A 24,100-nucleotide genomic window follows, 5' to 3' on the forward strand; every position below is an offset into this window, starting at 1 on the left:
GAAGGATAAGGGCCAGGAGAGTTGAGGATACCACGGAGAGGAAGATGGTACGGTACATCAGAGGAGACCTCAACAATTGAGAGATTATGAGAGGGTACCAGCATAGCAGTTGGTAGCAATTTGACAGGTTACCATAGCAACCAGGCTGTATTATACCATTCAGCAGTCCAGCTCTTGTACATATTCTAGATTCCTCAATTCTGGAACTTTTGCTTTCCCAAATCATCGATTTACCGAAGCTTATTTTCTGTTTTTTTATTTTCGCAGTTGCCAAGTTCCTTTCATCGGGGACCGTTGTGAGGATGAGTCGTTTATCATTCCGCTCTACATCATCCTGCTGGCATCTCTGGCTGCTTTTCTGTTTATCTTCATGTTCTTCCTCTGCTGTGTGTGTTGTCTGATGCAGGGTAGAAACCAACCTCCCCATTACCCCTCAGCTCCCCCGCCAGGTATATTTGCTGCACCCCCGGTCATCGTTGACACATCAAGGTCTGCCCTCTATCCTGGTTTACCTGTCCATCATACCAGCAAACGGAGGAAACAGAGGTCTCGGCGTAGCAGACGGGTAAGATTGTTGGTGTATACATAGTATGATCACTGATAGGTGTAGGACAGTGGTGTAGTGCAATGCATTGTAACATACAATTGGTGTAGTGCAATGTCATGTGAATGTAGCATTCCTTGTGTAGTGCAATGCATTGTAACATACCTGGTGCAGTGCAATGCATTTGTAGCATACCTGGTGTAGTGCAATGCATTGTAGCATACCTGGTGTAGTGCAATGTATTGAAGCATACCTGTTGTAGTGCAATGCATGGTAGCATTCCTGGTGTTGTGCAATGCATGGTAGCATTGCTGGTGTAGAGCAATACATTGTAGCATACCTGTTGATTGCAATGCATTGTAACATACTTGATGTAGTGCAGTGCATTGTAACATACTTGATGTAGTGCAATGCATTGTAGCATACCTGGTGTAGTGCAATGCATTGAAGCATACCTGGTGTAGTACCATGCATTGTAGCATACCTGGTGTAGTGCAATGCATTGTAGCATACCTGGTGTAGTGCAATGCATTGTAACATACCTGGTGTATTACCATGCATTGTAGCATTCCTGGTGTAGTGCAATGCATTGTAACATACCTGGTGTAGTGCAATGCATTGTTGCTTACCAGCTGGTGTAGTGCAATGCATTGTTGCTTACCAGCTGGTGTAGTGCAATGCATTTGAAGCATTCCTTCTCTAGTGTAATGCATTGTAACATACCTAGTGTAGTGCAGTGCATTGTAGCTTACCTGGTGTAGTGCAACGCATTTGTAGCATTCCTTCTGTAGTGCAGTGCATTGTAGCATTCCTGATGGACTGCAATGCAGTATAGTTTACACAGACAGTGCATTATTGTTGTTGCATTTTAAAAACCAAGTTCTTCCAAACTGTTCTTTTGTATATAGTGTTGTAATGATATGAAAGTGTATTAATGTTAGTATTCCTTTTTTCTCTTCCAGCATCACCGTTCTCATCGCAGGGATCATTCTCTGTATGTAAGTATCAAACTACTTTGAGTTTCCATGCGAAGGTCTATCATTATTAAGAATAATGACGTTTAAAAACCATTCAGAAAGTTTTAACAAGTTTGATCCTAATGCAATTTATTGGTGAAAGCTATAATAAGACCCATTGCTTGTATTCCTGAGCTACTACTACTAGGGTGTTGGATCTCAGTAGTCAGGACTCAAGTTGTGAGGTCATTAAGGTCACATTAGGTTACGTGAGGTCAAACTAGGAAAAATTTAGGGCAGCTCTACATTAGGCTGAATTTTGGCTGTTTTGATTTGGTTTTGAGTGTTTTCCAAAATATAAAACATAGAGTGAGTGATTTGAGAATATCCTATTTGCTCCTTGCATGTTTGTTTAACATGCTTTATGCAAAGTATCTGAGCAACAAAATTGTATCTATGAATTTTGTGTAATATTTTACCGCATAGCTCGGTATAAAATATTACTGAAAATAATCAGCATAGGTTAATACACGATCAGGAAATTCCTAGGAAAACTTGCGGCCCGTCATTACAGACTCTTTTTTTTCTCTCTCTCGCTTGGAAACAGGAATTAGATAGTCGTCGGCACAGACATATTGAGAGGGAGCCAGAGTTGTATCATGTCAACCATGGCTTTGACAATCCAATGGCTGGGCACCCACCAGCACATGGCCAGTATCCAGCACCAGCTAGCTATCCTGCCGTGAGTTACATAAATACTTGATATCAATTTATTTAATATCAGGCTTTCAAATTCATTTTATTGTCAGAGGGACTTTTGAATCTGTTGCCACTTGTGGCAAGTGTAGCAAGTGTAAATCAGGCATGAGCTCTTTTCAGTGAATTCGCGGAATATCCGTGATTTCTTTTCTACCTCGGGGACAAAAACTACTATCCTAACACACTGTAGCATATGCAAACTGAAGCCTATACCGCAATTTTTGCACGGACGTGATATTTTTTTTACCCCAGGCTCATCCCTGGCCATGATGATTGATTGATATAAATTGATATTATTTAACTTTTCATATGTGGAACATTTTGTGTTGTATTTGTAGTGGACTTAACCCAGTGAATATCTCATAGATATCTCTACAAGGTGTATTAACAGGCCTAAACCACCAATTCATGTATCTTAATTACTTTGGACCAACTGGCCTACCACATCAGTGGATCTGGTAGGCTAACAAGCCAACCCACCATCTCATATACCTATATGTAAGGTTTATAACAGACTTATCACTATTGTAGACCAACAGGCCAACCATATCCATTGATGTGGTAGGCTAACAAGCCTAGCCCAACAACCTGTAAATCTATATGTTAGGTTAACAGACTCATCAGCTAAAATGTCTATGGTTAACAGGCCTAATCCACCAACTTGTTTATGTTTGTTAGATTAACAGACTCATCAGTTAATTTGTCTATCTGGTACACTAACAGGCTTAACCAACGCCTGATGTATCAATACATCAAGTGCATTTACATCGCTATGGTAGGCTAATAGGCCTAACCATCACCTGATGTATCAATACATCATGTGCATTTACATCACTATGGTAGGCCAGCAGGCCTAACCATCACCTGATGTATCAATACATCATGTGCATTTACATCACTATGGTAGGCCAGCAGGCCTAACCATCGCCTGATGTATCAACAATACATCATGTGCTATAACAGTAGGCTAACAGTAAGAGCCTTTCGATTAGGTTAACATGTTTCTCGTTTACCTCGTTTAGCAAAGGGAAACTATTAATGTACCATCTGCACATCAGGCACCTGCTGCAGGCACAGATATTATCCCTCATGCACCAACTCATGAAGAACCCCCACCAGTTTATTACATTTCGGTTTGTCTGCATTTTATTCATTGCACCACAAATGGAAAGTTCTGATTGGAACGGATTCACTTTTAAGGCAATTTCAATTTTTGCACATGCTGCAAAAAGCTAGAGTTCCAGAAAGAGTTGTTATATAACGATGAAATATGCTAATTTCTGAAGTTGTGGTCGTATGCAATCTAGTGACAAGGAAAAAAGGGAATGTACAAGCTTGTAGTAAAACTCTTCTAGCGATATCAAATAATTGTCAAGAATTCTTGGTGGCAGTATTTGGCATTTGAATCAAACCTGTTCCACTGCCTTTCACAACTTTGAAACCACCCAATATTGGTTAGCAACAGTTAATTCACAAGAATCTAAAAAGGTTCTGCTTCCAGCTAGAACTTTTCTATATCAAGTCCTTCACACTACCTAATACTAATAATGCATGCATCCACAAAAAAAACACATTCATCGGGGGAGGGGTGGGTAGGGCAGTGAGGTGGGCAGTGGTTGCACTTATTGCCCTATGAGTGATATGTGTGTCCACTTTTACCACACACCGAATAAATAAGAAAAAGTTTCCAGATCACTCTTATGCTGACATGGGGACCACATGTACCTCACTCTACATATAGGTCGCCAAACACCTTTCATTCCTCCCTCCCTTCTGCCTCCCTCTTCCCCACCCGCCTCCCTCTTCACCACCATATAGGACCACACTCATAGCTCCTGAACCCATTACATGTACAACAAACTATACTTCTAACCGAGATTACCATGCAATTCTTCAGTTTTCTTCATCGCACCTACCCCCGCCTCCCACTCACCCACTACTCTTATAAACCATTATTACATCCCCCCCACCCCCACAGTCTCAACTTCTTCAATATATATCCAACTGTTTCCTTTAATTTCATATTCTCATGAATTCCAAATATATTACTTACATTTTTATGCATGTGTCTGTCCTTGTCTTTGCATCTGCTCCAGTAATGATTTATTTACAACTTGTTAATTTTTTGTTTGTCCTTCTTTCCCTCCAGCCTGGTCAAGACCAGCAACCTACGTCGAGTTTCGCCACCCCGTATGTTGCCACAGGACAGGAGGAAGCTCTGGTGAGTCCAAAACATCTTAAGGATCGTAATCAAATTATTCTTACAATTCGTAATTAGAATCTTTCGCCTCACATTCGACCGTGAAAGTATTTCCATAGAAGTAGGTTCGCCCAGTCAAGTTTGTAACTTCCTCATGCATATTCATTACTGCATATTCATTAAATGCTATTCTTCAAATGTTTATTCACAAATGCATATTCATTAAATGCATAGTTATTATTCAGTATTCAGTTGCTAACACAAAATGTGAAAATGTTCCAGTTACTAATCATCCTTATTAAATTATTTCCTTTTTTCATTTTCAGTTGCAAGAGAGACTGAGGAATTCTTTCTACTAGAAAGACAAGGCAACAAATGACCATTAATTAATTAATTAATTAATTAATTAATTCTGACCAGTACCACCTCCAGCAAAATGTCACCTCCATCCAGTAGGCTACCTCCTCCAACCAAGACAGTTTTGGGAATGTGCCTTCCCCATCGAGCTGTATACGACTAGAAAATGAATATTCAGATGTTAAATGGTTTTATATTAATAGTTTTTATCGGGATATATAGGAAAGATGCAGGTATTGGCATATGACGGTCACACAGCGATATTCATGATATGCAGGCAATATGTGTCTTTCCAGCACTTCAGTGACAGCACATGTACGGGTCATTAGGTATTGCACCTGTGTTAGATGTAGGCTGTCTTTTAACTCGCATGGCAGTTGCATGAGACATGGTAGGATATAAATTAACACACAGAAACATGAATAACATTTAAAGTGTGATCCATTGTATCTTTCCAGCACTTCACTGACAGCACATCTACAGGTCATTAGGTATTGCACCTGTGTTAGATGTAGGCTGTCTTTTAACTCGCATGGCAGTTGCATGAGACATGGTAGGATATAAATTAACACACAGAAACATGAATAACATTTAAAGTGTGATCCATTGTATCTTTCCAGCACTTCACTGACAGCACATCTACAGGTCATTAGGTATTGCACCTGTGTTAGATGTAGGCTGTCTTTTAACTCGCATGGCAGTTGCATGAGACATGGTAGGATATAAATTAACACACAGAAACATGAATAACATTTCAAGTGTGATCCATTGTATCTTTCCAGCACTTCACTGACAGCACATCTACAGGTCATTAGGTATTGCACCTGTGTTAGATGTAGGCTGTCTTTTAACTCGCATGGCAGTTGCATGAGACATGGTAGGATATAAATTAACACACAGAAACATGAATAACATTTCAAGTGTGATCCATTGTAACCCGAGATTGTTTGTGCTTGCATGAATATTTTTGCTGCTGCTTCGAAGAAAATTTCCATTGAGTGACTTACTAGGATAATTGCGAAAGAAATTGCAAAAGGAAGGTAAATTTCACTAAATTGTGGAGTTTTCTGCCCTGTTACAAAGACACTTGGTCTTTGGTAACCATTTGTAACCATGGTAACCATTGTTTTTATAGTACAACACTTGTCAACATCAGCTGTTTGATCCTAAATCTCTGTGCTTTTTAAAATGTTAACTCAGAAAGTGTTGCAAACATAAAGAAACGTTAACTAATAAAATAAATAATATTTTAACTCTGTCTTTTTAACTATTTTTTTAATCTCAAAAAGTTGGTGCTGAAGAATGTCATCTCGCTGTGTACTTTTATATATTTTTTTAATGTTATTTTTATTAAATTCACATTCATGAGAAATGGGAGAAATTGTACCATTTTGCAGTTGAGAGAAGTAAATGCTACTCAGTTTTAAAACTATTGTCATCCAAAAAATTGCACATTCTCAGATATTAATATATTTTCATGTATTTATGGTTAAAAGTACTATTTTTTATACACTTTAAATATCAGTGTTTGATGATGTAAGGTAGCTTTTAGATATTTCCTATTGGGTTTTTTGTTTTTGTTAAAACTAATGAATTTGCATAAATTAGACAAGCTATTTTTAAACGTTATAAGCTAAATCTGTATATTTAGGATTTTATTCCAGATTTAGTACTACCAGTCTTATTATTATACTCTCTTTGTATGGGTTTTTTGGTTGAATAAAAAATGCTGTGTTTAGTAACAAGCACACTTGAGACTTCTTACTCTCCCTTTTCTGAAAATAAGGGCTTATTCAAAAGCTGCCAAGATATTGTTGGAAAGCTCAACTCGGCCCTGTAACTCGAGCAGCAAGTGAGCCAGGGGATGGTAGGGAGTAAAGGCAGGAGACTGTAGACCACCCAATACCCCATCACAAATACCCCATTGACCCCTTACAAAATAACCCTGATTCACCCCAACAGCTTAAATTCCCCAACACCACATTATAAATATGAAAGACGATCCTTATTTTAATTAATTTCACCAGTATGATTCTCCCTTCCCATACTTATGCTGTCTAGATGAGTGTTCCTATCAGACCCGACCCCTCCCCCAGGCGCGTAGCCGAGGGGGGGGCACAAAGGGGGAAACCTTGAGCATATTTTACTTTTATATCGCTAGAAATTTCAAAATAAAAAAAAGTTGGTGCAATTTACAAGGCCTGGGAAGTGCCATTTCCAGCGATCCTGGAGGCATCTTTGGTCAAAATTTTCTTCTACGCTTTACGCCAACCCATGGTGGGTCTAAGATTTCATAGTTTGCCTACAAGCTTCGCCTCTCCCTTTGCAAATTCCTTGCTTCGCGCCTGCCTCCCTCCCACTGTCCCACATATATGTGGTGCAACCCCAAATACACCTGCCTAATTAATTAAATGGGAAATGCTACCTTGGTTATAGCAGCTCAGGATATTGGTGAACAAGATCTAGTGTTACAAAACTTCTGTTGTTGAAAAGTGGGACACGATATTTGTCAGTATGTCTCTAAATGACATACCTACCAATATCGTCAATTAGCTCCATTATTGTTAGTACTTACATCAACAATGTAGCACACGTTGTACAACACAGAGCTTCAGAAAATCAAACAATTTAGTTTGCCGGCAGGACAACCGGGAGGATTTTCTTTTGGCAGAGACGATTCCGATAAATGGTAACCTAAAACAGATTGTACATCTGTGATGCTAACACCGTATGACAAAAACAATGAATGGCTTTTAGTTTTTGTTCTTCTCATATTTATTTCTCCTTTCTCAATTAAAAATAGCTTACAAATAATCTTTGCTCTGTTTATGAAAACCTAACTTTTTCACTTGTTAAGTCACATCCTAGTGACTTCCAAATATATACATACACATTTTAAAACATATCCCACTTCTGACACCAGTTAATATTAGATTGCACCAGAATAGTACCTAAATCAGTCTTACATGGATTTTTTTCGAAATAATAATTTAAAAAAAAACAGGATACAGATAGCAATACTTTTTAAGAAAAGTTACACAGGAAAGAACCTGGGCACGAAAAACCAAACAACCGAACGACTGATCCGCTCTCAACCCCAGTCCCCTTGCATCGAGAATGACTGTGTGATCATCGTCAGGTGTGTATCACGATTCCCCTCTAAGGGGAACAGATGTATGTATGCGTGTATGTATGTATGCATTTTAAATCCTGCAGCAGGAACTCGCGAAGAAGCCTCATTGGCTTTATATCGAAGTCAGTCTCTTATACATTCATATTTAACGCCCATGATTATAAATTGTCAACAACTCTGTAAGTGGAAAACATACATTAATCTTGGAGTGACTCAAACTCGAAAACTTCAAATATTACGTTATTAGGATACAGACTGTAACAGTAGCATTTCACATTTGGAAGCATTTTCAAAGATAAAAGCAGCAAAAATAGTTTCAAAGAATTGAGTTGACCTTTCTGATCTTTGACCTTGCATGTTCCCCTGGTGACAGGATGCTCATCTCTGACTGAGTTATGTAAGTTGAACCATTCTGTATGTTTTGACCGGGCTAGTAAATAAATTAAATGAGAATTTTTCTTTTTATGAAGCGAGTTGTAGTTGGGTGATTCTAGTGGTGTGAAAGAAAATTGATTCTCTAAATTCAGTTTAAAAAAAACGGTGCAAGTTTCTTAAATGCAAAATTGAGCAAGATTTGCCCTCTCATCAACTATACAATGATAAATGGTTGCTATCAAACTTACTGAAATGAAAGACAGTATTACTAGATTGCAAAATATATCAACAAAGACGGATTAACTAAGAATTGAGTTGTAAAATTGGCTTATATGTTACAGTACTCTGACATTCATTATTAATGAAACAAGATTTTGAATTTAAACTTGGCATATTTTATTGTGTCTCTTAGGCAGACCACAGGTTAACACAAGATTACTTTATATATTTTTACATTTGTTAAAATAGTTAATTAACTGACTGCCAGTCTAGCTTTAAAGATTCAGTTTTCCATGATTTTCACCGCACACAAGGAATGTGCAGCTATTAACTGGCAATTAATCAACTTCTGTGCCATTTTACTTGTTAAATATGCACATTGGCTCAGGTTAGATCTCTCTGTAATGAAATTATTGTGGTTGAAATTACCATTCGAATAGCTATGCACTTCTTTGAATTTTCACAAATCTTAAGTGGCATCATAAACCAGGATTTTTGGTTTAAAAAGGTTTTATTATTTTTAATAAACAGTTTATGAAAACACCTTTAAATTTTAACCCCACACCTGATCCCATTACCACACAAAAGATTATCAGCCAACTAACATGATATAAAAGAAAGTCTGTAATATCTGTAAAATCTGTGATAAAGAAAATCTGTGAGATGTCAACCACTTTGGAAAGATTATTAAATGTTCAACACATCTCTCCTTATTAATACAGCTATTGTTTAACACCATTTTTTTCATTTCTTTATATATAATCTTAACTTAGGTGTTCTGCGATTATGAAATGGACATCAAACACCAAAGTTACTGGAATAAAAAGAAGAAGATAGTTGAAAACAATTGATAAGAATATTTTGAAAGTGACTCAAAAAGAAGGAAAGAATGTGAAAAAAAAAGATATTGCAAAATTTGCCTTTTGGAATAAATATATACATTTACTTAACAAGGAATTCACTCATTGTTACTGAATAGGTCCAGTTTTTCATTGATTTTCACACACCTCTTTTGCCCCCACACCCTTGCCTACCCTCCCCCACCCCAAGGCAAAAGAAATGTAGATATAAAATTGAAAATCATGAAAGCAAAATTAAAAAATTTCAAGGTTTAATTTTTATGAGTAGGGTGGATAGCTAGCACCTATCCAATATTAATTAGACTTTGGTCGGATAGCACCTATCCAATATTAATCTAAGCCTCCATATTTTTTTCTTAATATATAAACAATGCCTTTTGCCAAAAAAAACAACATAAAATCATGAACCAATTATCTCTGTACTCTCCTTTGCACTTACTCGGTCTAATAAACTCTCCCATTTTCTGACTAAGCAATGGAATGTCCTCTAAATACAGGTAAACCCAACTCCCGCTCAACAACCCTCCCCCTCCCCGGCCCCATCCCTGGGTCTAGGAACCAATTTATCACAGCATAAGCTAACAATAAAGACTGGTATGAATCTCTCTATGAATAATGATCCCTCCAGCTAGCATGAGTATATGAATGCATTTCAAAGCTAGTAAGCAAATATATATTTGATATCAAACTTTTTTGTATATGATTTCTCATACTGCAATTTTTCTGCTAGAATAAGATTGAATCAAGAAAAGAGATGTGAATATGGAAATGGTGTCAAATGTCATGCAGCATGATTAAAATTGACGAATGCTACTCACTGTCAATTGGTTTAACGGTATAGGCTAACAAGCTTGTGTACATTCTAACCACTTGTTATTGTTAGCCTAACAGCATATAACAAACAAAAAAAGGAAAGCATATAACTTGGCTTGTCAGTTCGTATGCCTTTCTTTTCAAGTAAAAAGGAGAAAGTAGTTTCTTTTTGATCTAGTTCCCCATTCTCGGTCATCAAAGCTACATATTGCGTTGGTAGTTTGACCAAGAGATGCAATATTCACACATTTAATGGTAACTAAGGGTTACATCAATTCAGTTGCTTTTTTCATTTTGTTTACTTCAATACAGTTGTAATATTCACACATAAGTGCATGCACCCTTCAAGCTACTAAATTGAGGATCAATGTGTTATTACAACAATTTGGTCATTCTTTTTACAGTGATTTATAACACATACACTCCAATACAGACAATTTTGTGCCTCACAATATGAATGCAACGGCTAGTACTATTTCACCTTTTCAAATGTTTTAAGGTTATTCCTCATTTCACAAGCGTGAGTAAGAGTACAACAGCATGAGTACGAGTACAACAGCCTGAGTGCTAGTACAACAGCTTGACTACGAGAACAAACAGTATAGATATGAGGTAAAATGCCACATGGTATGAGTATATACAATTAACCTAACCAATGCTGTAAGGATGAGTACAACTATGTACCCTTGCACTATTTTCCATCCTAACTTTTAAAGATGGCGTCAGCACAAGTTTGAGTACAAATCTGTGAGGGACGAGTCAATGCAACTACTCTATAATACCAGCAGAACTTAACAGGTATTAAAGGCTTACTGAAAAACCTTTATTATAGTAAACTGACTATTGTAAGAAGTCCCTTAACTTTACTGGAATGATTGAGACTGATATCTCCACATTCTGTTCAAAGCAAAATGTATCTTTTTTCAATATTTTGTCAGGAATTGCTCTTTCATCGCATAGAGATACATTTCGTGCCATGTCATGCACAGACGCACTCACACAGATGTAAAGAGCAGCTTATTTATATCCCCCTATAGAAATTCCAGGCCTCAGTAGTCATATGACACTCAGGTGACGAGTATTTCTGAGGGGGTAGGTCTGTGAGCAGACTTTCTGAGGCATCGACGTTATCAAAGACTGGACGGAAAGTGTTCAGAAAAATTTGGCTTTTGATGGGGAATATTAAACAAAATTGTAACATGTTGGGTAAAATTCTGAAAAAATGGCATCTGCTGCTGTGACAAGAATTAATGTTCCATTTGAATGGGTGCCTTTCTTTGCTGCCACACAAAGAAACATATGAAGAGCTAACGAAAGTATTTATGTTCTTACAACTGTGCCACTTATGATTTCTTGCCCCAAACAAGTACTGATCAGGGTACCAACAGGCACTGACAGGACCAGGGGGCATGTAAGGGGTACCAAGAGGTACCAAGAGGACAGAGACACTGAATCAATGTAACAATAAGATATATTGTTTTTAAATAAAGTATAAATTTTACATCTTCTTGGTGAACGCAGCCACATCCACCCCGACATGGTTTAGATTACAAAAACGTATCCAGAAGCCTCGGAAAGAATAAGTGAGTCGGGAGTGACGACATCAAGTTTCAGACAGCCGCACTCGACAGAAGGAGGCTGAGGGTTGGCACGCAGCTATGAAAATCAGTGAAGCTGTTAGAGCAACACTCCAAAGCCGGAGAAAGTCTACCAATCATTGTCTGTCCGCTTTCAGTCGACTCTCCAAGACGATTCCGTACCGGGCAGATTCCTGTACTTCGTCGGAAACCTCTCACCCCGTTTTTCTCCTTCCTTGGACGATATCGAGATTTACGACTCTTTTTCGGGCTGAGATATAGAATTATTATCATCGTCATCTCCCGAGTTTGGCCTACAATCTCTCGTTTCTTCCTGGATACCGTTTACTTCTCTTGACGTGGCCGTTCAGAGGTTTCTTCTCCGACCGGGTCCGTCTCTTTCTGTGTTCGTAGACGGTTATTTCGTCGTCCGTGTCCTCTCCCGAGGCCGACACCATTATGCTACTGTTCTGTTTGCCTGCAAATTAATAATAATAATAACTTATAACAAAATAATCATAAATAAAGTATAATTAATAATAAATTATAAAATTAATAAATTATAATAATTAATAAATTAATAATAAATAAATAAAAAAATTATAATAAATTATAATAAATAATAATAATAATAAATTAAACAAATTTATAGGAAACGAACGATCGAATCGGTTAGAAGGAAAAAAAAAGGATCAACTTGATTCACCATTAATATTGATAGTTGGATTTTATCCAGAGCCTCCCCTTCCCCCCCCACCCTTCTTCCCCTCATCCACAAAAGAGGGCGCCCTATTAAAGCTTTCTTGATGGTTTCAAACCTTTGCCGCTGTAGTGGTTTTTGTAACTATACATTAACACAAGATTCAACTGAAAAACCTGCATTTTCAGTTTATCTGCAATAGAGATAAAAACATTCTTCAAGCCCCCCGACTTCTAGCACTATAAGGCTACAACTGCACTGAGGTAAAAATTCATAATCAGTAATAATAGGAAATGCGAGGTGGACACAGCAGGCTGGTACACAAAGCTAAACTGCAAACTTTCACAGGGAATATCAAGATATAAGAACAACAGTAGGGTTGTAATAAATCCCACAGAGAAAAAAAAATGGCAAAAAGATGGGAGGGGGGAGGTGATGGGATTGAAGAGGGGGGGGAGGGATTCATGGAGGTGACAGTGAGGGAAGTAATGAAGAGAGAGGAGGATGTGTAGAATTGAAAGATCACATTGGTCAATTAGTGCTGCAAGACAAGATGCCTTTTGATTCAAATCAGGGTAAATATCTGACAGACGTACACCAAAGATGGAAAAACAAGACACATTTATAGATTTGTTTTAATATAAAACAGAGATGAGCTAGAGAACAGCAGAAAATGAAACATCAAACGAGGGAGCAGGTAGGTTTTCAAGTCACATGAATCAATTCTGCACTTGCTAGGAATCTCAAAGACAGAATAGTTTAATATACTTGATTAAACTTTCCCACTTTCGCCCACTTATGAATGGCATCAGTATTGATGGCAAACAGGCTAGAGAGTCAAAGAATGGTCACCAATATTCATTTTGAAAAACACATTGTATTTCAAAATTTCAAAATCTCATTCACCGAGAGATCCTTTTTCCTTTCAAAGACTGATGGATGTCTGGGGGAATATTTGGCTAGGGACTTCCTGAGGGTAAGAAGCCTTCACCAAAGTACTATTGAAAAACCATTTGCAATGTTCATCATGCTCTTAGCTAGTTAGGGGCAATAAAGTGATGACCTTTTAAAGTGTGTTAAAGTGCACCATTACAATATCTATGTTACACTTGCATACAACTTTTTGTTTCAGTAACTCGAGGTTATTACCCTTTTCTAGGGTCCACAGTGTAAAACAGTAACTAGAATTGTTTTGAAGAAAGGGGGGGGGGGAGAGGATTCTTCAACAAAGGTCATAAGTAGGGTGGCCACAGATATGAAATCAAAATAGAAGACACATCGACGACTTAAGAGGAGATACAAGGTGACATTTGCGTCTGGTCATGCACCATGTTTAGAGCTTGCGAGAAACCCAGACAGGTGACAAATTTCGGTGTAGTCATAGGATTTTGTAATTATCAAGATGCTTAGATTTGCTTCAAAATCCTGTTATTTGAAATGCTGGGAGATATATTCCTCCGCCAAGTAGGTCGTGCCAGATGCAGGACGGTAACGCTAAATTACTGGAACCAAACATTTTGAACTAAAAAGGCGATGGAGGACAACTTTGAGCAGAGGAAGGACAAGATGGGGAGGGGGATGGGAGGGGGAGGGGATGGGAGGGGGTGGGAGGGGGATGGGAGGGGGAATTTAAAAAGCAATTATAGTCGCAGAGAATGCTCAGCTGTAGAAAATGGCAGGGAGTGATGCTATTGCATATTCATGTAGCAGGGAGTGATGCTATTGCATATTCATGTGGCAGGGAGTGATGCTATTGCATATTCATGTGTCAGGGAGTAATGCTACTGCATAATCATGTGGCAGGGAGTGATGCTATTGCATATTCATGTAGCAGGGAGTGATGCTATTGAATATTCATGTGGCAGGGAGTGATGCTATTGCATATTCATGAAACATGACACGAAAAGAAAATTGGGAGAAAATTGGATGGACGTCAAACATTAGCAAATGACATTCAAAGTTTTTACAAACTGCAGAGCACATTCAAAAGGGGGAGGGGTTGCAAGGGGGGGGAGGTGAGGTGATGGTGAGATGTTAAAGTGGTCACCTTGTGAGGGGTCAATATCTGTCAGCTTGTCCAGTACATTACCTGTCCGTGTGAATGTGGGAGGTAGGTATAAAATAGTGGAGAGAGAACAGTAAATTGAGAAGAATAATGAAGAGATGAATAATGAAGAGATGAAAAAAAAATGACCAAAAAAACCCGGAAATTTCAGTATTTTTTCAACCCTTTCAACCCATTTCAACCCTTATGCATGCAAGTGTTAGAGAAAGCCGTAATTTACGTAAAAGACTGATACTTTCCACAAAGTAAGATTCCACACTTCGGATGTTTTGCTTCAATAAATTATCCAATAAATCGAGGTTAAGTTGTTGATAAGATCTGAGTTTCTGAAGCGATGCAAGGAGCTCACTTTTCCCAACATCTTACACCTTCAGACTGTGTGTCTGTATATTGTGTATACGGCATAGTTTACCTGAAAACTTAGCACAGTCTGCAAGTTTTACATGATATGATCCTTTCTATTGTAGATTTGTCGATAACTTTGCTGCTGTTAGAATGAGGGCATATATGTTTATCATGGATGTTCTTTCAGTGTAGCTTTACCAATAACTCACTTTTACTTGTAGTCAGTGTAGTTTTACTAATAACTCACTTGTAGTCAGTGCAGTTTACAAATAACTCACTTTCAGTGTAGTTTTACTAATAACTCACTTGTAGTCAGTGTAGTTTACTAATAACTCACTTTCAGTGTAGTTATACTAATAACTCACTTGTAGTCAGTGTAGTCTTACTAATAACTCACCATTAGTTTCTGACTGTAGTTTTCTTGCATAATCATTGTTCTTTCAGAGTAGGTTTACTAATAACTCACTTGTAGTCAGTGTTGTTTTACTAATAACTCACCATTAGTTTCTGACTGTAGTTTTCTTGCATAATCATTGTTCTGTCAGAGTAGTTTTACTAATAACTCACTTGTAGTCATTGTAGTTTTACTAATAACTCACTTGTAGTCAGTGTTGTTTTACTAATAACTCACCATTAGTTTCTGACTGTAGTTTTCTTGCATAATCATTGTTCTTTCAGAGTAGGTTTACTAATAACTCACTTGTAGTCAGTGTTGTTTTACTAATAACTCACCATTAGTTTCTGACTGTAGTTTTCTTGCATAATCATTGCTCTGTCAGAGTAGTTTTACTAATAACTCACTTGTAGTCAGTGTAGTTTTAACAATAACTCACTTGTAGTCAGTGTAGTTTTAATAATAACTCACTTGTAGACAGTGTTGTTTTACTAATAACTCACCATTAGTTTCTGATTGTAGTTTTCTTGCATAATCATTGTTCTTTCAGAGTAGTTTTACTAATAACTCACTTGTAGTCAGTGTAGTTTTAACAATAACTCACTTGTAGTCAGTGTAGTTTTAATAATAACTCACTTGTAGACAGTGTTGTTTTACTAATAACTCACCATTAGTTTCTGATTGTAGTTTTCTTGCATAATCATTGCTCTGTCAGAGTAGTTTTACTAATAACTCACTTGTAGTCAGTGTAGTTTTAACAATAACTCACTTGTAGTCAGTGTAGTTTTAATAATAACTCACTTGTAGTCAGTGTTGTTTTACTAATAACTCACCATTAGTTTCTGATTGTAGTTTTCTTGCATAATCATTGTTCTTTCAGAGTAGTTTTACTAATAACTCACTTGTAGTCAGTGTAGTTTTAACAATAACTCACTTGTAGTCAGTGTAGTTTTAATAATAACTCACTTGTAGACAGTGTTGTTTTACTAATAACTCACCATTAGTTTCTGATTGTAGTTTTCTTGCATAATCATTGCTCTGTCAGAGTAGTTTTACTAATAACTCACTTGTAGTCAGTGTAGTTTTAACAATAACTCACTTGTAGTCAGTGTAGTTTTAATAATAACTCACTTGTAGTCAGTGTTGTTTTACTAATAACTCACCATTAGTTTCTGATTGTAGTTTTCTTGCATAATCATTGTTCTTTCAGAGTAGTTTTACTAATAACTCACTTGTAGTCAGTGTAGTTTCACTAATAACTCACCATTAGCTTTAGGTAGAAGTTCCATTGCATCGTGCCCCTCTAAGTCATCTGTTAGTAAACTATACTGATGTTTTCGTTTAGACTTCTTGCGTTTTCTTTCAGGAGAGGGAAAACAATAGAAATGTTAGTTTCCTTAATTTCTCTTGGAAAGTTGCTGTTTTAGTTGTCTGGGCTAAGAAAACAAAGCTGGAATGTCCTTCATAGATTCAAAGCATGAAATCTGCCATAATTGTGAATTGCTGTAACAGACAAAAGGCTAAAAACAATAACCTTCCTATCATATTTTAAGCAACTGCAGATACAAATATAAATTTTGGTTACCTGTTTGCACCTCTCATCCTACCACTGAATATTGAAAACTTTGTTTCCAAGAAATCAAAAAGATATAAGTTTAAATAATGTACAGGAAGGAGGAGGAATACCAATGCCAATACTGACACTGTGAATTAATATTAGAAGTACAGAAATCGACTGTACTTATGAATTAGTGTCCCAAACTTTCTACAAAATGAGTGACATCAATTTTACACACAAGAAGACCCTATGAAAGCCAACTACTGAATCATATCTTATGAATCAGGAATGTCATGCTCTTTGGATGAAAATCCCTAGCAGGTCTTGATAATGATTAAAGTTTAACTAATGTGAATAATTGTTGTTTCTTGTTTTATCTTTCTCTTACCTGTTAAAGCAACATGTCAACAGCCATATGAGCAGCCCCGCTAACATCGTAGAAAAAAATGCAATGATGATCACGTATAGAATACTCCAGTCTGAAAGAAAAGAAACCGTAACCATGAAAAGTCAGCCTAGATAGAGCCCAGGGCACGAAAACCGAACGACTTGACCCACTCTCCACCCCCCAGTCGCTTACATTGAGACTGTAACCTTGAAGGGACGGTGTTAGGTCGAGTCAGTATCTCCACTCCCTCGCAAAGGGAACAGATACTAACCATGATCTCTCGCTTAAAGGTCAAAGGTTGGTGACCGATCGACTGTGTAATGTTGTTTATTGTTGTTAAGATGAAAAAAAAAACAGGAATGAAAAGGCACAGAAGCGAGGTTTAATCAGGACACGATAATCCCTAAAAATAACACGGGACAAAAAAAACCAAAATAGATGGATGGTAGTAACATGGGGCATAAGGGGTCAGAGGTCATCATTTCATATCTGCAGAGATGCCAACCTCTTGACACAAAAAAACCGACTGAATATCCTAAAAATCAGATTTTGGAAAGAAAAATCAGATTTTCACGAAAACTTGACACTACCATTGGCCCGTTGGCCCCAGGCCAGTAAAATGTCAGAAATATGTTTTACTGGTAAGAACGGGCAGGTAAAATGTTTGCATTTTCATTAACATTTAATGAGAAAATTGTAAAGCTGCCGATTCCGTGTATTTCCCGCCCATGTAGGCTCGTTGTTCAACGTGTTTGTCGGGGTTTGTGGGGTTACTTGTACATGTTTCTATGCGATTCCGCTTCCTTTAAAAAAAATATAAAAAAACGTATTTTCAAGAGGCAATATCGCATTATCATATTTCACTTGTTTTATAGTGCTAAATACAATAAAATCGTACTGGTTGGCATCTCTGTATCAGTATTCATCCTCAACAATCAACATAATAGCAATAGTTGTTAAAAGTCTGCTGGTTTAAACAGGTCAAAGGTCAACCACAAACAGCACAAGCTATCCTCCCTCTCAAGAAATACCACCACCAAGATCCTTGTTAATGTATCCTCATATCTTGTATAATGGGTCAAAGGTCGCCGTTACGTACCGCAGTTACTCTCTCCGTCTCCGAGTTGTACCCTGAAGAAATTCTCCATCCAGAACGTCTCGCAGACACACTTCCTGGAGTACTTGTTACAGGTTCCGTGATTGGAACAGTTCTTCTGACACACTGATGGAGAAACCAGGTTTTAATACATGAGCATTCTCTTTACCAAATATGTTTTAATATAAAGCGAACAAAAATAATTAAAGTTCCCTTCACTGACATGTTTAATATCCCTCTATGATTTTACTCTTCCTTGGATGAATTATTTGATGCTCATAATTAGGCATTCCATCTAGAATGTCCAAAAGAACCATTCTCATTCTCTTGTGAAGTAAAATAATCACACACACAATCATGATATTGATGCTTTAGCCAACAAATTGGGCCATTCACAGAGATCACAGGAATGAAAATTTCAAATATAAACATTTCAAATTTTTTGTTTACAATGCAGTCTACAATATTAATAATATGATGTTTACCTATGTTATTAATAACTTTTAACTACATTACTATGATGTTTACCTATGTTATTAATAACTCTTAACTACATTACTATGATGTTTACCTATGTTATTAATAACTCTTACCTACATTACTATGTTCCTTAAGTCATTAATAACTATTAACTACATTACTACGATGTTCACCTATGTTATTAATAACTCTTACCTACATTACTGTTTACCTGTGTTATAAATAACGCTTACCTACAGTACTATGGTGTTTACCTATGGTATTAACATGGATTACCAGGGCTACAATATTCCTTACCTACGGTATCGTAGCTAATCGGCTGCATCTTGTAGGAACTGTCCTTCAGCATCTTGAGGACCGTGGGCCCACCGATGGGCTTCCCACCATCACTGGAGTTGGTGGCATAGAAAATCACGAGGAGTCTGTCCAAAGAAACGAAGAGAACAAATTTTAACGGTTAGCTTACCAGACGTTAACTCTTCTTCAAGTGTGCAGTAGCTTTACTACACCTTCCTGAGTTAGTGAATACATACCAGGGTCTGCTTGCTACTGGTCCTGACAAATTGAAGCAGGTTTTATTAGGTCACCAGAGGTAGTAGTGTCTTTAACATGTAACTCTACCTACCTTGGAGAGTTTCAGAGTGGGAGGTTACATTTATATTCTTGCATTTAAGTGTTTTGTGCAGCAAGTTAATACTCTATATTCTTGATACATCGGTTACCTCTTATCTTCCTAGTGTATTAATTACTCTACCTAATTGAAATGATGTCTAACCATTACCTTCCATTAGGTAGTCATAAGCCTTACCTCCCTGAGTTAGTGGTAACTTAACCTCTTTAGGTGTTAAGGGATCCTTACCTCCCTGCGGTTAATGGTTACTTTACCTTCCTTTAGGTAGAAGTAAACCTTACCTTCCTTTAGGTAGTAGTAAGCCTTACTTCCCTGAGGAAGCGGTTACTTTATCCCTTTAGGTATTAAAGGATCCTTACCTCCCTGCGGTTAATGGTTACTTTACCTTCCTTTAGGTAGTAGTAAACCTTACCTTCCTTTAGGTAGTAGTAAGCCTTACTTCCCTGAGGAAGCGGTTACTTTATCCCTTTAGGTATTAAAGGATCCTTACCTCCCTGCGGTTAATGGTTACTTTACCTTCCTTTAGGTAGTAGTAAACCTTACCTTCCTTTAGGTAGTAGTAAGCCTTACTTCCCTGAGGAAGCGGTTACTTTATCCCTTTAGGTATTAAAGGATCCTTACCTCCCTGCGGTTAATGGTTACTTTACCTTCCTTTAGGTAGTAGTAAACCTTACCTTCCGTTAGGTAGTAGTATGCCTTACCTCCCTGAGGTAGCAGTTACTTAATCCCTTTAGGTATTAAGGGAGCCTTACCTCCTTGAGGTTAATGGTTACTTTACTTTCCTTTAGGTAGTAGTAGTAATCCTTACTTTCATTTAGGTAGTAGTAAGCCTTACCTCCCTAAGGCAGCGGTTACTTAATCCCTTTAGGTATGAAGGGAGCCTTACCTCCCTGAGGTTGATGGTTTATGTACCTTCCTTTAGGTAGTAGCAAACCTTACCTTCCTTTAGGTAGTAGTAAGCCTTATTCTCCCTGAGGTAGCGGTCACTTAATCCCTTTAAGTATTAAGGGAGCCTTACCTCCCTGCGGTTAATGGTTACTTTAACTTCCTTTAGATAGGAGTAAACCTTACCTTCCTTTAGGTAGTAGCAAACCTTACCTTCCTTTAATTAGTAGTAAGCCTTACCTCCCTGAGGTAGCGGTTACTTAATCCCTTTAGGTATTAAAGGATCCTTACCTCCCTGAGGTTAATGGTTCCTTAACCTTCCTTTAGGTAGTAGTAAGCCTTACCTCCCTGAGGTAGCTGTTACTTAATCCCTTTAGGTATTAAGGGAGCCTTGCCTCCCTGAGGTAATGGTTACTTTACTTTCCTTTAGGTAGTAGTAAGCCTTACCTTCCTGAGGTAGCGGTTACTTAATCCCTTTAGGTATTAAGGGAGCCTTACCTCCCTGCGGTTAATGGTTACTTTACTTTCCTTTAGGTAGAGTGAGCCTTACCTTCCTGAGCTAGTGTGTGAGATCTCCTGCAAGATAACTTCGCCCTCGACTACTGACTCCAGAAATGAGACCAGACCTTTCTGTATAAAGCCAAAAGAATTAAATCAATGTTAGGGCCACTATTTTTAAATACAGAAAACAATTCCCTGGCAAAAACAAAACCAAATAAAAAACCTTACCATATTACCAAAATTACACCAAAGCCACAATTCATTGGTAACCTCTCCAGAAAAATTATATCTGGAAGGAAAGTTTCCTAAAATGCAATTATGACACTACAAGCCACAAATTGTGTGGAATGTCACCCAATGGTACTGTCTCTTGTATATGAAGTTCAACGAAACATGGGCTGAGTTATTAGAATTGATAAACTATTTACATTTAGGCTTCCACTGAGGAATTGATTTAACCTTTAACCTTAAAGGAGCAGTCAAAAGATTGACCATCCTGAAAAAAGAAAAGGTATAAGAACAAAACAAACACCCACATCTCACTTTTTTTTCTTGAACTATAACAGATCAAAACTAAAAATTCTGCCTAAAATTCATCTTCTAAAAATAGATAACATACTCTCATGATTCTTCTTCTTTTTTTTTTGGGGGGGGGGAGGGGGGTAGAAGAGTCAGGGGGAGGAGGGGCAGGAGAGAGGTCAAGAATTGAGAAACAAACCTTTTCACTTTCCTTAAATGCAGAAACATCTTTATCAAACAGCAGCTCCACCAAATCGTTAGCATGAGGATCTGTCAAAAGCAATTAGAAACATTTAAACAATTAAAACAATTAACAAATAAGAAACAATTAAAAACAAATTTATCGGTATGTTCGAACTTAAACAGCGACCACAAAAAAAAAACCTAATTCTTGCAACTTAGGGTTACCAGAAAATGAGGGTAACCATATTTGAAGAATAAATCTCAACCATATTATAAAAAGGAAATTACAGCTTTGGAAGAACATTTGCCACATTTGACCAATTGTGATCTATTCCATGGATTATGGTAGATTTGTTTGGTGAAGCAGAGCCAAATGTAGATTTATAGTATTGTAAACCCCTTTAATAAGAAAGGTGAAATCCACATTTTTCTAGCATTTATGAAAATCTGCCAAAGATTTTTTTGTATTTTTCTTTTTACATTTGGTGATATTTTGTAATTGCGTCTGGCAACAGTAGAGTGCAATGATATCACCATGGAAATTGAGCTGGAAATGTCTGTTTTTCTCTACAATATGTTAATCATTTACCCCCACAGATGGAAAACAATATTTCTAGAAAAATTGTTGCAGTTTGATGAAATATCAAAATACAGAGAAATTTGACAGCAAGCAAACATCCCAAATGAATCAGCTTTCAAGGATGCATCAACGAGAAGATAACACAATATAAAGTAAAGCTAACATGATGACATCACATGTACCATGATGACATCACATCAACCATAATGACATCACAGACCCACCGACCGTGACATCACAGACCCACCTACTGTGACATCACAGACCCACCTACTGTGAGCCAACATCATGGAGTAATTCAAAGTCTAGTCGGTCAAGGGAGGTTTACATTCGATCGACAGTATATCGAGTTAGGGACGAGCTATTGAGATGGAGTCTGCAGCTAAACCCGTCTAGAATATTTGACTCTTCCAATGTTCAAAGTTCGAAATTGTGTCCGACGGGAATAACCCTTTAAGGAAAGGAAGTGCAATCCATTTCGTCTCATAATTCAGCAGTGCCCTTTGACCTCTGCTGTTGTCAGTTTAGGCACATAATTTGACACAATAGTAGGGGTGAGCATTAGTAGCAGTGCTGCAGAGCACATGGCTTATGAGTTCACAGGCTTTTCTTTTCACAAATAAAACTTTTTCCTATTGCAAAATTGTTTTTTATTGAAATTTATACCTTCTTTAACTCTGACCGTTGCTGTATCTGAACTGGTCCGACCTTTGGCGTCCGCTACTGTAAGATTGAACACGTACACCCCTACGACCAATCTGCCAATCTTCAGCCTGGCAGAACTTTGGGTATTATCAAGAATGACCTAAAGAAAAAGCAAACAGCAAAACTCTTTGATTTTATAGTGAAGATTACCCTAACTTTGTTAATCCCTGCAGATTTTATTAACACAGGTTCCCAAAGGGCCAGGCAATGGTTGGGATGCAAAAAAATTCACAATTATTTCTCTTATGCCTGACCCCTAAAGACCTGATAAGGGTTGGTGCGACTAATTCACTCTACCCCACACCCCCCACGCCACAAACAATTCACCAAACTAATGTTTTACCTCGTCAAGTTCCTGCTTTCAGCTTTAGTAATAAACCTGCCAAAAATACCCAAACAACTGGTCTTAGATACTTTTAACGAAAAAAAACCCCACCCCCACCACATGGTCTTCACATATCCTCTTAATAACACCCTCATTTTCACAGTGGATTATACTCTTCATTGAACCATACCCCAGCAGCTGATCCCCAAAGCATTAACTCCTTTCCCTGATACCACACACCTAACCCATCTCTGTTACCACCAAATTGTCACTCTCGCAAACTTACCCCGGCTGCAGGACTTTTTTCATCCTTCGTCCAGGAATAAGAGACGATGCCTTTATCGTCTGAGGACAGAGATCCGTCCAACTCGACATACTCTGTCGGCAAGGATATCGTTATATCTCGACCAGCGTTAGCCACAGGATCCATGTTAACTTCTGGATGAAGAAAAGCATACAAAAAACATGCTACATCTCCATGGCAACGTTTCTGTCTGTCAATCTGACGACTTTCGTGCAACTCTATAAAATGGCGCTATGTCCTAGCTACAAATCAAAATAAAACAAAACTGTTAGCAAACTGCTTATCCACTAAACCAGCCCTCTACAGTTGATCTCCTACCTCTCCTCTTACCCCTGTTGGATTTTTTCTTCTCTCCATCCCTTGTCTACTAATCCTCTTACATCTATTTCTTTGTGTTCACCATGCTCATTAACCTGTCTGTATACTGTGTATGTATTTGTTCCTTCTGTTACTGTTGCTTGTCATTCAGCCTCTGCAGAAGATACAGCTAGGATCGAATCATCAGGCCATTTTCACATGTCCTAGCTACCCAAGAGGCTTAACGCTCGGGCTTCCCGTTGATTGGACAATTGATGGACAACTGTTGGCCAATCACCACTGCCTGTATAGTGTACATTGAATAAACATATGCACACCTCACTATAAAGA

General features: G+C 37.8%; 2 protein-coding genes across 11 annotated transcripts in view; one reads left to right on the forward strand and one right to left on the reverse strand.

The window, feature by feature from the left end:
• Positions 1–6,571, forward strand: part of LOC139954801 (uncharacterized) — a 63,251-nt gene extending 56,680 nt beyond the window's left edge. For 2 of the 3 annotated variants that reach the window (XM_071954739.1, XM_071954737.1), the window contains exons 36-40: positions 268–565; positions 1,507–1,542; positions 2,108–2,242; positions 4,409–4,480; positions 4,786–6,571. In XM_071954739.1, coding sequence (XP_071810840.1) covers positions 268–565; positions 1,507–1,542; positions 2,108–2,242; positions 4,409–4,480; positions 4,786–4,818 — 574 coding nt within the window. In that variant the 3' untranslated portion in view covers positions 4,819–6,571. The remainder of the gene's footprint in view (positions 1–267; positions 566–1,506; positions 1,543–2,107; positions 2,243–4,408; positions 4,481–4,785) is intronic. The other variant, XM_071954738.1, reaches the window with a different exon arrangement.
• LOC139954802 (dyslexia-associated protein KIAA0319-like protein) overlaps positions 5,788–24,100 on the reverse strand; it is a 71,354-nt gene continuing 53,041 nt past the window's right edge. For 7 of the 8 annotated variants that reach the window (XM_071954742.1, XM_071954743.1, XM_071954740.1 and 4 more), the window contains 10 exons: positions 23,435–23,586; positions 22,785–22,923; positions 21,555–21,625; positions 20,886–20,965; positions 19,117–19,241; positions 18,343–18,465; positions 17,244–17,334; positions 16,562–16,656; positions 14,541–14,582; positions 5,788–12,271 (listed from right to left, as the gene is read on the reverse strand). In XM_071954742.1, the coding sequence (XP_071810843.1) occupies positions 12,108–12,271; positions 14,541–14,582; positions 16,562–16,656; positions 17,244–17,334; positions 18,343–18,465; positions 19,117–19,241; positions 20,886–20,965; positions 21,555–21,625; positions 22,785–22,923; positions 23,435–23,586 (1,082 nt within the window). In that variant the 3' untranslated portion in view covers positions 5,788–12,107. The remainder of the gene's footprint in view (positions 12,272–14,540; positions 14,583–16,561; positions 16,657–17,243; positions 17,335–18,342; positions 18,466–19,116; positions 19,242–20,885; positions 20,966–21,554; positions 21,626–22,784; positions 22,924–23,434; positions 23,587–24,100) is intronic. The other variant, XM_071954741.1, reaches the window with a different exon arrangement.

This window comes from Apostichopus japonicus, chromosome 17, assembly GCF_037975245.1.
Source record: "Apostichopus japonicus isolate 1M-3 chromosome 17, ASM3797524v1, whole genome shotgun sequence".
NCBI classification, from domain to species: domain Eukaryota; kingdom Metazoa; phylum Echinodermata; class Holothuroidea; order Aspidochirotida; family Stichopodidae; genus Apostichopus; species Apostichopus japonicus.